Source organism: Hyperolius riggenbachi, chromosome 10, assembly GCF_040937935.1.
Source record: "Hyperolius riggenbachi isolate aHypRig1 chromosome 10, aHypRig1.pri, whole genome shotgun sequence".
NCBI lineage: Eukaryota > Metazoa > Chordata > Amphibia > Anura > Hyperoliidae > Hyperolius > Hyperolius riggenbachi.
In genome coordinates this window covers 111,490,838-111,508,454 of record NC_090655.1, presented here as the reverse complement: position 1 = coordinate 111,508,454, position 17,617 = coordinate 111,490,838, and the positions used below count along the sequence as shown (strand labels likewise).

Sequence of the window (17,617 nt, the reverse complement as noted above, 5' to 3'; positions counted from 1 at the left end):
ACATATCCTTAGTCACAGACTCAGAGAATGCAGAACAGGTACTATGAAAACTTTCCACATGCTTGTTTCGGGCCTGTTGCATGGACTGCTAATATACACTGACCATATAGGGGGATACAGGAAAAGCAATTGGCTGTTGCTGTGCCGCGCCAGTGTTCCCTTATGTGCTCAGTGTAAAAATTGGCTGTTCCTGTGTCCCCCTACATGGCCAGTATAATGATTGGTTGTTCTTGTACCCCCCTACGTGGTCAGTGTAGGCAATACCAAGTTCAACATGACAGCCAAAGAACTTTCTTTCAATGGGTAGGAATGGCAGCCTGCATTTCTGTTTATTTCCAGGAAATATACAATCTCTGAAGCTGGCCTCGGCAGGTTTGCAGAATAAGTGGCCTTGCCGCAGTCTTTGTAGCAGACGCTGTCCCCTCTCCCAGCCAGTACTTACTTGGTGTGGAAGGCATGAGTACAGGGACACAGACCAAGCTCCTCCTTCACCTTAAACTCCTCCAGACACACTGCACACACTTGCTGTGGATAGAAAATCCAAGTATTATTTATATGGTATGTACATTTACAGCAATTTGTAAGGTTTTCTCTAAAATAATTCATCTAGATAGCTGCGGATACCCTGCATGTTCATGCAAACCACTTCTTAAAAATGTTGATTGCCTGACTGCAATGTTGATCCTCTGCTTTCATGAATTTAAGTATCAGTAACCTAGAGGTAGAGTTGGGCCGAACCTCCGATTTTAGGTTCGCGAACCTGGTTCGCGAACTTCCGCGGAAGGTTCGGTTCGCGTTAAAGTTCGCGAACCGCAATAGACTTCAATGGGGATGCGAACTTTGAAAAAAAAAATAATTATGCTGGCCACAAAAGTGATGGAAAAGATGTTTCAAGGGGTCTAACACCTGGAGGGGGGCATGGCGGAGTGGGATACATGCCAAAAGTCCCCGGGAAAAATCTGGATTTGACGCAAAGCAGCGTTTTAAGGGCAGAAATCACATTGAATGCTAAATGACAGGCCTAAAGTGCTTTAAAACATCTTGCATGTGTATACATCAATCAGGTAGTGTAATTAAGGTACTGCTTCACACTGACACACCAAACTCACCGTGTAACGCACCGCAAACAGCTGTTTGTGTAGTGACGGCCGTGCTGGACTGGTGCGCACCATGGCGAGAGTGCAGGTTTTGGTGGCTTTACAGCCCATATGGTCGCCTGGCTGATGTAGCTGAATGACAGAACAGTGACTGTCCAGCTGATCAAATTTGGTCTGACCACAATGAAGCAACGACCTTATTATCTTTTGTGTGCCCCCCGAGACACTCATCTAGGCGCCGGTCATTGCTTCATTGTGATACGCAAGCCCCTTCACCACGGCAAGGTAATGATCACGAAGGGGAATGGGCGCATGTACATGCCTTTTCTTTTGTTGTTGCAGCTGCCCGCAGTGCAGCCAGTAAAATTAGGCAGTCATGTACACGCACCAGAAAAATTATTACAGCGGCCGCTGCTAGCAGCGGCCTAAAAAAATTCAGCAATCCGCCTGGAGTCCCGGACCCTGTTGGTGGTGGCGGAGAAGGTAGTGAAGCGGCCTGCAGGCAGACATGCTGTGTGGAGGGACTGGGAGCGACTTAGTCTTCTTGGGGCAGGCCAGGCAGCCAGTCACACGGCGTGCAGGCAGAGATGCTGTGTGTGCGGGGACTGACTTAGTCTTGGGGCAGGCAGCAGCCCTCCGGGATCCATGCCTCATTCATTTTGATAAAGGTGAGGTACTTAACACTTTTGTGACTTAGGCGACTTCTCTTCTCTGTGACAATGCCTCCAGCTGCGCTGAAGGTCCTTTCTGACAGGACGCTTGCGGCAGGGCAGGAGAGAAGTTGGATGGCAAATTGGGACAGCTCTGGCCACAGGTCAAGCCTGCACACCCAGTAGTTCAAGGGTTCCTCATCGCTGTTCACAGCAGTGTCTACATCCACACTTAAGGCCAGGTAGTCGGCTACCTGCCGTTCCAGGCGTTGGTGGAGGGTGGATCCGGAAGGGCTACGGCGAGGCGTTGGACTAAAGAACGTCCGCATGTCCGACATCACCATGAGATCGCTGGAGCGTCCTGTCTTTGACTGCGTGGACACGGGAGGAGGATTAGTGGCAGTGGTACCTTGCTGGCGTTGTGCTGTCACATCACCCTTAAAGGCATTGTAAAGCATAGTTGACAGCTGGTTCTGCATGTGCTGCATCCTTTCCACCTTCCGGTGAGTTGGTAACAGGTCCGCCACTTTGTGCCTGTACCGAGGGTCTAGTAGTGTGGCCACCCAGTACAGCTCATTCCCCTTGAGGTTTTTTATACGGGGGTCCCTCAACAGGCAGGACAGCATAAAAGACGACATCTGCACAAAGTCGGATCCAGTACCCTCCATCTCCTCTTGCTCTTCCTCAGTGACGTCAGGTAAGTCAACCTCCTCCCCCCAGCCGCGAACAATACCACGGGAAGGTTGAGCAGCACAAGCCCCTTGCGACGCCTGCTGCGGTTGTTCTCCTGCCGCTGTCCCCTCCTCCTCCTCCTCCCCCAAAGAAACACCTTGCTCATCAACCTCTGAGTCTGACTCGTCTTCTGCACACGACTTCTCTTCTTCCTCCTCCTCCCCCCTCTGTGCTGCCGCAGGTGTTGAGGAAACAGCTGGGTCTGATGAAAATTGGTCCCATGCCTGTTCCTGCCGTAACGGTTCCTGGTCACGCTCATTCACAGCTTCATCCGCCACTCTACGCACAGCACGCTCCAAGAAGTAAGCGTAGGGAATTAAGTCGCTGATGGTGCCCTCACTGCGGCTCACCAGGTTGGTCACCTCCTCAAACGGCCGCATGAGCCTGCATGCATTTTTCATCAGTGTCCAGTTGTCGGGCCAGAACATCCCCATCTTCCCAGACTGTTTCATTCTACTGTAGTTGTAGAGGTAGTGGGTCACGGCTTTCTTCTGTTCTAGCAGGCGGGAGAACATGAGCAGGGTCGAGTTCCAGCAAGTCGGGCTATCGCAAATGAGGCGTCTCACCGGCATGTTGTTTTTGTGCTGAATTTCCGCAAAGCGTGCCATGGCTGTGTAAGACCGCCTCAAATGCCCACAGAACTTCCTGGCCTGCTTCAGGACATTCGCTAAGCCAGGGTACTTTGCCACAAATCTTTGAACCACTAGATTCATGACATGTGCCATGCAGGGTATGTGTGTCAGCTTCCCCATATGCAAAGCAGCAAGCAGATTGCTGCCGTTGTCGCACACCACGTTGCCTATCTCCAGGTGGTGCGGGGTCAGCCACTCATCCACCTGTTTCTTAAAAGCAGCCAGGAGAGCTGCTCCAGTGTGACTCTCCGCTTTGAGACAAGACATGTCTAAGATGGCGTGACACCGTCTTACCTGGCATGCAGCATAGGCCCTGCGGAGCTGGGGCTGTGTAGCTGGAGAGGAGAACTGCCACTCAGCCAAGGAGGAGGAGGACAGCGAAGAGCATGTAGCAGGAGGAGAGGAGGTGGCAGGAGGCCTGCCTGCAAACCGTGGAGGTGTCACAATTTGGTCCGCTGCGCCCTGCTTGCCATCGTTCACCACCAGGTTCACCCAATGGGCTGTGTACGTAATGTAGCGGCCCTGCCCGTGCTTGGCAGACCAGGCATCCGTGGTCAGGTGTACCCTTGACCCAACGCTCTTCGCAAGAGATGACACCACTTGCCTCTCAACTTCACGGTGCAGTTGGGGTATGGCCTTTCTCGAAAAATAAGTGCGGCCTGGCATCTTCCACTGCGGTGTTCCGATGGCCACAAATTTACGGAAGGCCTCAGAGTCCACCAGCCGGTATGGTAACAGCTGCCGAGCTAACAGTTCCGCCACGCCAGCTGTCAGACGCCGGGCAAGCGGGTGACTGGCTGAAATTGGCTTCTTCCGCTCAAACATTTCCTTCACGGACACCTGACTGCTGCTGTGGGCAGAGGAGCAGGAATCGCTCAAGGGCAGAGGCGGAGTGGAGGAGGGTGCCTGTGAAGGTGGAAGGGAGAAAGCGGCAGAAGCAGATAATGCACCTGATGGAGGAGGAAGAGGAGAAGGAGGGTGGCTTTGCTTTTGTGTGCTGCTGCTGCTTTTGCTCAGGTGGCCATCCCATTGCTGTTTGTGCCTTTTCTCCAGGTGCCTTCGTAAGGCACTTGTCCCTACGTGAGTGTTGGCCTTTCCACGGCTCAATTTTTGTTGGCAGAGCGAACAGATGGCTTTGGTCCGATCTGAGGCACACACATTAAAAAATTTCCACACCGCTGAGCCACCCTGGGATGTGGGCATTATGGGGACCTCAGCAGCTGATGCTGAAGGGCAAGTTGGCTGGCTGTACATAGGTGGCGATACATGGTGCCGGACTCTGCCACCAGCTGTTTCTGATGAAGAGCTGCCCCAGCTTCTTTCAGCAACTTCTCTCCTCCTACTACTCTCTGACTCCCCCTCTGAACTGTCCCCCTCTTCATCTCCTCTATTGGGAACATACAGAGGATCCCTATCATCGTCATCATCGTAGTCATCCTGCCCAGCTTCGCTTGACTCAGAAAAATCCAAACATGCACCATCAGTAGGTCCTTCATCCTCCTTACACGTTACATCCATAGTGTTGCCGCGTAACGCAGACATATGAGCTGGTGAAAATTCATCTGGCTGTAACAACAATGGCTATGCATCAGTGATTTCACCACTAAATAATTCTTGCGAAGTGTCAAATGCAGCGGAAGTGGTGCTAGTAGTAGCGCTGGTGGCTGAGCAAGATGAGGTGTTCTGTGTGGCTAAATACTCAACCACGTCCTGACAATCTTGGGACGTGATGGGACGTGCCTTCTTCCGAGCACTGTACTGTGGGCCAGGTCCACACGAAATTACATTTACACGACCTCGCGCAGACCTGCCGGGTGGCCTTCCTCTGTCTCTGGCACTACCTCTTCCTCTACCTGTTTTGTCCATATCGGGTATGCACGGAGTGGTATATCACACTGCGTGCACTCACGTAGGTAGGTGGGTTCACTTAACTGCACAGGTATGCGCACTGATGCGGTGGGTTCACTGAACAGAACAGGTATACAGTGGCGGGTTCACAGAACAGGTATGCAGTGGCAGGTTCACTGAACACAACAGGTATGCAGTGACGGGTTCACTAAACAGGTATACAGTGGCGGGTCCACTGAACAGAACAGGTATGCAGTGGCGGGTTCACTGAACACAACAGGTATGCAGTGGCGGGTTCACAGAACAGGTATGCAGTGGCAGGTTCACTGAAAACAACAGGTATGCAGTGGCGGGTTCACTAAACAGTACAGGTATACAGTGGCGGGTTCACTGAACACAACAGGTATGCAGTGGCGGGTTCACTGAACATGTATACAGTGGCGGGTTCACTGAACACAACAGGTATGCAGTGGCGGGTTCACTAAACAGGTATACAGTGGCGGGTCCACTGAACAGAACAGGTATGCAGTGGCGGGTTCACTGAACACAACAGGTATGCAGTGGCGGGTTCACAGAACAGGTATGCAGTGGCAGGTTCACTGAACACAACAGGTATGCAGTGGCGGGTTCACTAAACAGTACAGGTATACAGTGGCGGGTTCACTGAACACAACAGGTATGCAGTGGCGGGTTCACTAAACAGTACAGGTATACAGTGACGGGTTCACTGAACACAACAGGTATGCAGTGGCGGGTTCACTGAACAGGTATACAGTGGCGGGTTCACTGAACAGAACAGGTATGCAGTGGCGGGGTCACTAAACAGGTATACAGTGGCGGGTCCACTGAACAGAACAGGTATGCAGTGGCGGGTTCACTGAACACAACAGGTATGCAGTGGTGGGTTCACTGAACAGGTATGCAGTGGTGGGTTCACAGAACAGGTATGCAGTGGTGGGTTCACAGCACAGGTATGCAGTGGTGGGTTCACTGAACAGGTATACAGTGGCGGGTCCACTGAACAGAACAGGTATGCAGTGGCGGGTTCACTGAACAGAACAGGTATACAGTGGCGGGTTCACAGAACAGGTATGCAGTGGCAGGTTCACTGAATACAACAGGTATGCAGTGGCGGGTTCACAGAACAGGTATGCAGTGGTGGGTTCACAGCACAGGTATGCAGTGGTGGGTTCACTGAACAGGTATGCAGTGGTGGGTTCACAGCACAGGTATGCAGTGGTGGGTTCACAGCACAGGTATGCAGTGGTGGGTTCACTGAACAGGTATGCAGTGGTGGGTTCACAGAACAGGTATGCAGTGGCAGGTTCACTGAACAGGTATGCAGTGGTGGGTTCACTGAACAGGTATGCAGTGGTGGGTTCACTGAACAGGTATGCAGTGGTGGGTTCACAGAACAGGTATGCAGTGGCAGGTTCACTGAACAGGTATGCAGTGGTGGGTTCACTGAACAGGTATGCAGTGGTGGGTTCACAGCACAGGAATGCAGTGGTGGGTTCACAGAACAGGTATGCAGTGGTGGGTTCACAGCACAGGTATGCAGTGGTGGGTTCACAGCACAGGTATGCAGTGGTGGGTTCACAGCACAGGTATGCAGTGGTGGGTTCACAGCACAGGTATGCAGTGGTGGGTTCACAGAACAGGTATGCAGCCAGACAGGAACAAGTTAAGCCTAACTAATCTTTCCCTGAGAGACAGTCTGCAGCAGCTCGCCCTACTCTCACTAACGCAGGCAGCACACGAGTGACCGTAATGGCAGCCGCTGCCTGCCTTATATAAGGGGGGTGGGGCTCCAGGGGCTAGTGTAGCCTAATTGGCTACACTGGGCCTGCTGACTGTGATGTAGAGGGTCAAAGTTGACCCTCCATGTGCATTATGGGGCGAACCGAACTTCCGCAAAGGTTCGCCTGCGGGACGCGAACGCGAACCACTGAAGTTCGCATGGAACCGTTCGCAGGCGAACCGTTCGACCCAACTCTACCTAGAGGGAAGATGCAGATCAGTGTTCTGACCTCTCTGGCTGCATACCTATTCCAGGGAAATAACGTGCATAATAGTGAAGCCAAAGCACCAGTCTAACACACAGGCAAGCATTTGACCTAAGCCTTGTACACACGTCTGAGGACTGTTGCCCGCCACCGATATGGATCAATCCCTCAGGCGACAGTTTTGGGCCTGATGCTGTGGCGATGCAATTGCTATGGAGGTGGGGGAGAAAAATGTGCTTGTGCAATGCTGATACGTCAGAGATCGCTGAAGATTTGCTGCCATGTGAGATCTACAACCCATTCGGGACATACCAGCTCTGGCCCATTAAGACCCACAGCCTTTTTTACTCTTTTAACACTGTGATTACTATGATTTGCTCACAGTGATCACAGGGTCAGGACAGGAGCCAATGAAACTGTCTCCTGACGGGCGCACGGAGCTGAGCTGTCATTAGACAGCTGAATGTAATGGGAGAGGTATGGAGCTGGGGCTATTGAAATCTACGCCCTGGCAGAGTTAGGCCCCTTTTCTATGGACAGTTGAATTGTGTGCTTAGCAAGCAGTTACCAGGCACCTGTGAACATTTGGCAGGCAGCAGCAAGCAGGTGTGAGTGTTTGAGAGGCTATTAACTGCCTATCGACTGCTTGTGGAAAAGGGGCTTTAAGAGGTTCCAGACAGGGCGTAGATTTCGGTTAAGCAACGTCCAGGCAAATTTAAAGGGGAACTGAAGAGAGAGGTATATGGAGGCTGTCATGTTTATTTCCTTTTAATCAATACCAGTTGCCTGGCAGCCCGGCTGGTCTATTTCTCTGCAGTAGTATCTGATTAAAACCAGAAACAAGCATGCAGCTAGTCTTGTCAGATCAGACTTATAAGTCTGAACCACTGAAACACCTGATCTGCTGCATGCTTGTTCAGGGGCTATGGCTAATAGTATTAGAGGCAGAGGATCAGCAGGGCTGCCAGGCAACTGGTATGGTCTAAAAGGAAATAAACATGACAGCCTCCATATACCTCTCTCTTCAGTTCACCTTTAATCTTGCCTGTGAACATGTATGACATTCGCATAGCAGAGGTATTGGTCAATTTTTATCAAGCATAAGATGCTGGAATTAAGCTATGCAAACACTATGCAATCAACAGTTCTGTGATTGGAAATTGATCAGGTAATATGGATTGTTTTTCCACCTTAAACTGCTTAATTCTGATTTCAGCAGATATCACCACTTATCATTAGGTTTGAACTGATCAATACAATAGAAAAGTATGCAGAGGCTGCTCTGCTCAATAGAAAGAATGGCTTTTCCTGATAAACGTTCGATCAATATTTTAAAAACGATTCTTACTTAATTCAATATTTTTATCAAATCGTACATCTAATTAAAAGACACCCGAGGCGAAAATAAACAAATGAAATAAACGATTGTATCTATCTTCCTTCTCCTAAAAATTACTTCTTAAGATATTCCACAGTTTTATTTTATGTTTAAATCTACGTTTTAAGTTTTAATTGTTTTTGCTCAATGACACATTCATTGAAGTATGCCAGAGCTAAAATCTATGAACTATTGAACCTTTTATCTCTTTCCTGCTCTCAGAAGCCAGCTCTCAGAGTCAGGATTGAGTCAGCCACTTACATACGTGATATTTAACTTTAACTCTTTTAGGCAGAGGAAGAAAAAAAGGAACACAGCATAGTTATTTGTGTGCTAGGCACTGTACATACCCATATCTATCTCATCATGTCACATGTCACCTCGGGTATCTTTAATTGAAGATGTATCGCAGCGTGTGACTAGCTTTTCTCTGAGAATGTGGATAATGAGCTTCAGGGCTCGTTTCCACTATCGCGAATCCGCATGCGTCCAACGCATGCGGATTCGCACATGGTATAAAAGTGAATGGGCCTGTTTCCACTGTTGCGTTGGTGATGTGCGTTTTTTTGAGCGGTGAAAAAACGCACAAAACAGCCAACGAATTTGCCTGAGAGTGGAATGCATGCAAATCGCATGCAATGTATTTAATAGGGAAATCGCATGCGTTTTTCCCATGCGTTTTTTGCCGCGAATTCGCATGCAAATTCGCATAGGTACCGATGTAAATTCACACAGGCAGTGACATGGTTAAAATCGCATATACCCTCACCTATGCGAATTCGTGGCAAAAAACGCATGGGGAATCGCATCCGCAAGCGATTTCATCAGCGGTGGAATCCAGGCGATTCTGCACCGCAATAGTGGAAACGAGCCCTGACTGTGTCTGGCTTGGTGAATTCATTCTAAAATAATTTCAGCCAAACACAAAGCACCCAGTGTATTAATAAATAAATAAAAAAGAAAGATTTAAAACCACAGTTCATGCATTTGACAGAACGACTTACAGTTTCCTGCTTTTATTTTGCAAAAAAAAAAGATCCTCAAATGGGGACTTGAGAAAAAGGAAATGGTCAAAAATATCATTCCTGTTTCTGCAAATGTTCTCATAATAATCACTGTTTAGAAGGACTTGACTTGTTATATAGGGGAAACCACCCTGTATAAAGTAACCATCAGTTACATGATGTGATTTGTGCGGTGTTCGTTCACTTGGTGCTTACCGCAGTGCTTAAATCAACCCTTAAAGTGTGTTCATTCATTCAAACCAGTTAAATATATATCAGTCAGTCTTGACAAAGATGCTTCTAAACCATATGTATTATATCCTCCCAACTAATCCTATGTAAGTTTCAGATCCTGGAGGCGTCTAATGTGTACACCTCACTGCATTTTATCTAAGCGCAAACACCCTTCCTCCCAATCCACATCCCTATTTTTAACCTATTGGACGTTTGACTCATCAGATTAAATAAAGTGCAAAAAAGGACTTTAGGGAATTGAATTTGGTCATATTATCAACTGAAAGTCGATCAGTTAATTTACTAATACTTTGTACACCCCAATTGATCTAGTATCAATGATTAGTCTCTTTCATAGTGAATAGTTTATCTTAAAGAAAACCTGAACTGAAAATTAAAAGTCAAAATAACCATACACAGGTCATACTTACCTCCTGTGTAGTCTACTCATCAATCTCTTTCTCCTCTCCTGCGTCCCATTTGTCCACTGTGATCAATGGAATTCTCCGTCCTCCATTTTGAAAATGGGCATTACCCCATAGCAGCTTTCTGGTCAGCACACTATTAAACTGTAACATCGCTCACTTGAGCCATAGGGAAACATGGATATTACCTGGTACATCAGTTGTCCTCTCAGCTATAACTGACAGCAACGGATATATTTCAGTTCTGACAAAATGTTGTCAGAACTGGAAGGGATTGTTGCTTGAAGAAAATGGTGAGTTTCTGAGAGGTGCTGATGGCAAGGTAACTATGTAATGTTCATTTGAAGTTACCTCATGTGTTTATTTTAAATAATTTTACTCAGTTCAGGTTCCCTTTAAGGGTGTGTCCGCTAGAAACTGCTTAGGAACATCCTCCAGATATTAGACAGTTGCCAAAGCAATGTTCAGAGTGGTGTGGCATGTTTAGCATTGCCTCAGCACTGACCATTTGTGAACAGGAAGTCCTGTGTCAACCTCCCTCCCCCCCTCCCCCCCCAGTGGGACAAAGGGATGCACAGGGGGCAGAGGTACCACAAGGGGAAAGAAGAAGGCACAGAGGGGTGCAGAAGGAGGCACAGGAGGACAAAAGGAGGCATGCGGTACTGAAGGAGGCACAAGGGGATAGAAAGAGGCATGGGGACAGAAGGAGGCACACAGAGGAACAGAAGGAGGCAGAGGGGGACAAAAAGAGGCACAGGGAGACAGAAGGAGGCACAAAGGGGGGCATAAGGAAGCAATAAGGGGACAGAAGGCGGCACAAAAGGGGGACAGAAGGAAGAAAAAAAGGGGACAGAAGGAGGCAGAGGGGCACTGAAGAATACACCGTGGGACAGAAGGAGGCACAGGGGGACCAAAAGGGCACAGAGGTAGGCAAAGGGGGACTGAAAGAGGCACAGGGGGACCGAAGTGGCAATGGGGACAGAAGGAGGCACAAGGAGACAGGAGGCGCAAAGGGGGACAGAAGGACGCATGGGGATAGAGGGGTGGCACAGAGGGACACAGTGGCGCCTGGCTGCAACTTACACTATCTGGATCTTGTTACGTCTGCTTTTCAGGGACCTGCAAAGCTGCTCCTCCTCAGGACACAGAACTTCCTGCTGCTGCACACAGAGCAGAAACAGGTAATAGAACATCCATGGGGTGGGGCTTAGTCCAGGGCGGGGCTTCATTCAGGGCGGTGCTTACTGTAGGGCCATGGCGCCCACCCAGGACCAATGGCACTCCAGGCAATGGACTGTATTGCCTATGCCTAAAAAATCCACTGTTCAAGCTTAAGAAAAACGTTAAAATTTAACTGTAGATAGAGTAGTGTGACTATAGGGGATTTTCTTGATTCATGTGTGCCATAAGTTTTGATGACAGACTAGTGTATTGCAGTATAAAGTTGGCTAAACCAGGTGGTACAGTCAACTATCAGTGCCCTGCCTTAATATGTGTTTCTCTTTAACAGCTATGGAAAAGATAAAGACTAATGTAGAAGGGCTTTTGGCGAGTTGGATCCAAAAAAACTTACCCCAAGAAGGTTGGTCTAAAACTTACCCCAAGAAGGTTGGTCTTCTTTGTGTTGTCTTTTAAGACTACCTAGAACAATACGAAAGCAACCAACAAATAAGTTGTGCAATAGAGTATTGAGAAAACAATTGCAATCATGTGAAAAAATGAGGACACACTATGAAAGTCAGTGTTTTTGTAACATTCTTGGAAAAATTGAAATTTAATCTCAATTTAACAATACTGGGAAATTCAAGTAATATACCATAACTAAACAAATATGACTTTTTAAAATGTCCTGTAAAATCAGAATATCCTGTAAAATGTAATTCTACAAAAAATGTAATTTCTGGTGAGGAAAAATTCAAGAAGCCTCAAATTCCCTTAATATGAAAGCCTCCACTCATACAGAAGTAGAAGCTGTGATGGTCAAATCAAAGGCAAGAGCCAACAAATCAACTGCCCAGTTGTATTAACTCATTAGCTGCTTGGTCTAACACCTTTTGATTTGCCACCTATGGGATCTTTTTCCAAATGAATAGACATTTATATATTGAAGGGACTCTTTGTTCAACACTTGTGATAAGCATCTTTTATTTCGGTGGAGGGCATTTAGGTCAACAAATACTATTCCTGTTATAGTCCTCCAGAGCTAACATGCTTCAAAAGAGAAAAAAAAGTAAAGAAGTAATTCACAGAACCATAGCAAAGTTGCTGAATAATGCAATAACTAAGGAGTAATAATACTAATGTAACACTCCACAAATAAGGTCTAGTTTGTTTCTTGAGGTTACAATCATTCTCAAGTACCAAGCTGGATAAAAAATACTCCACTAAGCATTGTAACTGTATAGGTGGTTTCAGCCGAGCATGTCGGTTAGAGAGCAGGAGATGTGGGCGAAGCCACCAGACAGTAATAGGAATTACGGCTATAGCGGCCCACAGTAAGTAACTTCGGCGCCATCAGAAGATGGAGCTGAAGTTACTTTTTAAACACTGTAATTCGGCCACCAGCAATAGCTGGAAGCCGAATTACATAACTCCCCACCATCCATGTGGACCAGGAGGGGGAATAGTAATTAAAGGGAACCAGAGGCCCCAGAAAGAAGATTTTATACATACCTGGGGCTTCCTCCAGCCCCATACGCACGGATCGCTCCCACGCCACCCTCCTCCACCTCCTGTATCCGGCGGTCCCGTAGTTTCGGCCAATCGGCCAGTCGGCGGCAGCACGCGGACAATTGTCTGCATTACAGGGGCTCCCGGCATACCCGTACGCGTGCAGCTGCATACTGCGCAGCCGCGCGCGTAAAGGTATGGAGGGAGCCCCTGCTCATGCGGACATTTGGCCGCGTCCGCCGGAAGTGACGGGACCCGGTACCGGCGATCCAGGAAGCGGAGGATGGCGGCGTGGGAGCGATGCAGGCTTATGGGGCTGGAAGACGACCCAGGTATGTAGAAAATCTTTTTTTCTTTTTACGATTCCGGCGTCTGGTTCCCTTTAACACTGCAGGGACTTGTGCAGGAGCAGGGTAAGCCGTATATTGAAGCGATTTCTCTCGTACGCGCTTTGAGCACACTGCTCTAGAAGAATTCATCACAAGATCCCTGTGGATGAAGTCTCTACTCTCTACATCCTGGTATTTTGCACCCAGTGAGCACCCTCTCATCAAAACCACCATTGCTGTTTACACACTTAGTAAAGGCCACCATAGAAGTGTAGAGCCACATACATACAGAAAGCCTTGGCCAGCCTATACCATCATTTACGATACCAGTCATTGACCCTTTCTGCAAATTTGGCTTTGTCTAGAAGCATATGTTGCTCTATGCAGAAGGAAGTGGAAAGGAGGTTAAAACAATTGGAGGTAAACCTCTGGATTTCACAATTACTTTTTAGGCGCAGCAGAAGATGGGGATTTCTGTACAGAAATGAAATAGACTCCCTGAATGACTGTGAATGTCATATGTTTACCATATGTATAGTGGTGTTTCTAGGTGTAATACTTTGGGGGCATGTGCCCTGAATACACAGCAGTGTTTCCCCAATCTTTACACTGAACTTAATAGTAATGACTGTTCTGATCCATGTGTTTGGTCAAAATAATTTTTTTTATTCAGTTGAATCAAAGTATCAGCACAAAAGCCAGGAAAGTGAGCAGAGGTGTAACTGGAGGGGAGCAACACCTGTGATCGCAGGGAAGCCGACAGATGGGGTGGTGCCCAACTACTAACCTCCCCTCCGATACACGGGACTATACTGCAGATCAGGTGCTTGTGGCTACACTTGTTATGGGAGTGAAGATCATGATGGCCACACTTGTTTTCTGACCCTTGTGAGATGGGCCCCTGGGCTAAGAAGGGCAGCCAAGGAAGGGGTGTGAACATTGAGGGGCTCCATGAATTGTAGTTACGCCACTGAAAGTGACATCTTCAGAAAGCTGCCAACATTCATGTTTCTCCAATGGTAGGTGCACTTTAAGAGTGACCATGAGATTGTCCTCATCATTTAGCAAAGGATTGATGGAGGCGGTATCTGCTCAGCCTGCTCTGCTCTGTAAGGAGTTAGAGAGCAGCTGTGTGCTATGAATAGAATTATAGGGTCACATTTGCAAATTAACATTCAGTTACAGGAATGCCGCTCTGTAGCTTGTGTGGAAAGTACCATTGCCGTCTTCTGGTGACGCTCATTTAGATCCCAAATAAAATACAGACAGAGGTGTAGCTAAGAAGCTGTGGGCCCCAGAGTGAGTTTTACATTGTCCCCCCCAAAGCATTCTATACATAACAATTGATACGGCACACCAAAACCTGCCAAGGACAATTACAGTATCAGAGGTGCAAGAAGGGGATGGGGAACAGTTTAACGATTACTACTATTACTAATAACTCTGGTCCCCTACCTTTCGTCTCCCTACCTCTCCTTCTAGATTGTAACCTTTGGGCAGGGTCCTCCTCCTTGTGTCTCCTACCTGATCACGCACCTCCATTACTGTACACACATCCTACATACAGCAATAAGACAATACAGGAATACTTGCAAACCAGATCACGCAGCACAGTATGAGTAGAGGAAATGCTTAGTCACCGGAGGGGAGCATGGAGATTAGACAAGCAACGTTCACTCAGATCCATAGGTTGTGTGTACAGTAATGAACGTTGCTTGTCTAATCTCCATGCTCCCATCCAGTGACCAATCATTTCCTGTACTCATACTGTGCTGCGTGATCTGGTTTGCAAGTATTCCTGTATTGTCTTATTGCTGTATGTCATCCCTAAATATTGTCTGTAACCCTAACTAATGACCAGCGCTGTGTAATATGTTGGCGCTTCATAAATACAATAAATAAGTAAATACTATTGAAAGCATCTATAGAAGGGATTATTAGCGGCACAAAACCAGTAAAGAGCCAATACTGCCGTTGACGGAGGGCCCCACTGGGCCCCTCTAGCCCAAGGGCCCGGAGCAGTCACAACCTCTGCATCCCCTATTGCTACGCCACTGAATACAGACTTTTTTCCCCAGGTGTTAAAAATGCATGTATTGTATGAGCTTGAAGGGTATATCAGAGCTTTGCTTTTATTAAAGTAAATTAGTAATCAATAAGGGAGGTTAGACTCTCTGTTTATTGCCTTTAAAATGCTACATTATCCTCTCTCCGATTCTCATCCATTTATATGACCCCTGATCACTACAGTCACTATAATACATGATTTAGCTACCCTGAAGAGATCTACAAACCCCTGGCTACCTGCAGTCTGCATACACTTCTTTTTAACATTAGCCTGTACACGCACACCAGCACTGCTGGGATTCTTGCTGTTACAGTCTGCACAAGACTGGCCCTGCTTGCTAAACTGGTCATGGATATGTTAGATCTATGATTTGTGGTCTGAGGTAGAAACCTGCACCATGTATGTTTGCATATTGCAGACTACGGGTCTCTGAGCCTCACAATCTTGGGGTCAGACCCAAACTCACAGAATGTCACAGACATGTGACTTTTTTTGTAGGTTCTGATTTGTCCAGGACTACATATGTAGCTGTATCCAATGCATGTCTCTTCTCTGCGCAGCAGTAGCAATGAGTGATGTAGACTCGATTGCAGAGTATACTGTAGATATGTACAGACACTAGATTTTCTTCACTTGAGCAATCACTCATATTCTGCTCGTTATCCCCCTACCTCTCCATAAAATTGAACAGGCTGCTCTACTATAGCTGAAAATGAAATCACTAAGTACGATCAATAATGATCATTGCAGCAGCCAATCACTGAGCGTCTGTATGGGACTACAAATAGGAAGAGAGACATACCTGACACATGGATAACAGACCAGAACTAAATAATTAATGTTGTACAAACCAATGATGAGCAGCATCCCTTGGACATTTTGCAGGCGAAAACTGAAATCTGAATTTTGATAGCCCAGATTTCATACTTATTCCAATAAACTCCCCCAGTTAATACATGTGCCATTTACTGATAACAGGCCTGATCGTATGTTGTTTAGGTGGGAGGGAAGTGATACAAGTTAAGCAGATGTGTATATATATATATATATATATATATATATATATATATATATATATATATATATATTTATATATATATGTATATATATATGTATATATATATATATATATATATATATATATATATATATATATATATATATACTGCACCACTATATGGTTACCAGAACCAGTGGCCCTGGCCTCTGGGGCACATGCACCCTTTTTGCACTTCCTCCCATGCTGTTACTCTGTCCCCAACACATAGACCTGCAGATCAGGTTCATGGACTTACTGTATATGTTATGGCCATTGTTTGAACATAGGTGTGACCTTGCTTAAAACACTATCCCATCCTACTCTGGTCATCCTCTGTTGTCCTATCACCTGCTGTTTTTTTTATAAGGAGCCACGTGGAGATTCTTTGCCCACACATTGGTTTCTCTACATCACATGATGTAAACAGACTGATTGCCATTTTATTGTGGGTTGTACACACACCACCTATATACCTTTTCCCTGTCATTAGCTTTATGAAAAATTCAAACTGTTTAAACCGAACAACATGTTTTATACCTTTTTATATCCTTGTTTCCTGTACTGTTCTTGCTGCTTCAGTCTAAAATAAAATACATCAATATAAAATGCATAATACTGTAAATAGGGTAAAAATAACAGAAATCAATGTTTATTCCTACAGATTACCAAATGGCAGTGCCACATTCCACCAGGCTCTATGTCAACGTAGGAGTGGCTGGGCCACAATGCTGCGGTGACAGCTACTTGTGCAGGGCAAGAGCACAGAAGCCATGAGGATTCACAAGAAGCCGTAAAGCCTGATACACACCTTCAATTTTGATTGGCCAATGACTGGCCAATTTTACCACCTCTATGTAGCATGTAGTATGAAAGTCAACATATTTTGAATATTATGAGCAGAGTTTGTAGACAAATCAAAATTGAAGGTGTGTACCATGACTGCCTCTGGCAAGAATCTAGCTAGAGTACGGCAGCCCCCAACCCCTCAGCCAGTTATCAGCCTTCGACTCACTCACCCCATCTGCCACGTGACACCCCCAGGGCCGGATTTGTACTTTTTACCGCCCAAGGCCAATTATACCGTCTGTATGGTTGTTATTTCTGTGTGCCCCAATGAGAATTCTACTTACATGATTGGATGTCACAGACAATAACTATTTCAGTAATACGCATATAAATTATAAGTTATATGTTCCTTAAGAACTTTTACGTTATGTTTGCCATCTCATTAATGATGGACCCATTGTGCAACCATGTGAGTTAGGCTGAAGTGTACCTGCAGGTTAGAGCTTACAGGTCTTGCAGGGAAGACACAAGTACAGGACAGAGAGTTCAAAGGTTAAAGCTGTCCTTGTAGATAGGGATGGCTGCATGGAACAGCTTCACTGTCCCTCACTGAGCCGCCCCTAAATTTCTGGTGCCCTAGGCCATGGCCTATGTGGCCTTGCCAGAAATCAGGCCCTGGACACCCCTATAGCAACAGGCTGGAGGCTAGCGACAGGTCT

At 46.8% G+C, this 17,617-nt stretch overlaps 1 protein-coding gene across 2 annotated transcripts in view; it reads right to left on the bottom strand.

Annotated features, from left to right (window-relative positions):
- Positions 1-17,617, bottom strand: part of LOC137536616 (RING finger protein 122-like) — a 46,672-nt gene that overhangs the window by 13,002 nt on the left and 16,053 nt on the right. For both annotated transcript variants that reach the window (XM_068258870.1, XM_068258871.1), the window contains exons 3-5: positions 16,650-16,692; positions 11,606-11,647; positions 443-525 (exon numbers count right to left, since the gene is read on the bottom strand). In XM_068258870.1, coding sequence (XP_068114971.1) covers positions 443-525; positions 11,606-11,647; positions 16,650-16,692 — 168 coding nt within the window. The remainder of the gene's footprint in view (positions 1-442; positions 526-11,605; positions 11,648-16,649; positions 16,693-17,617) is intronic.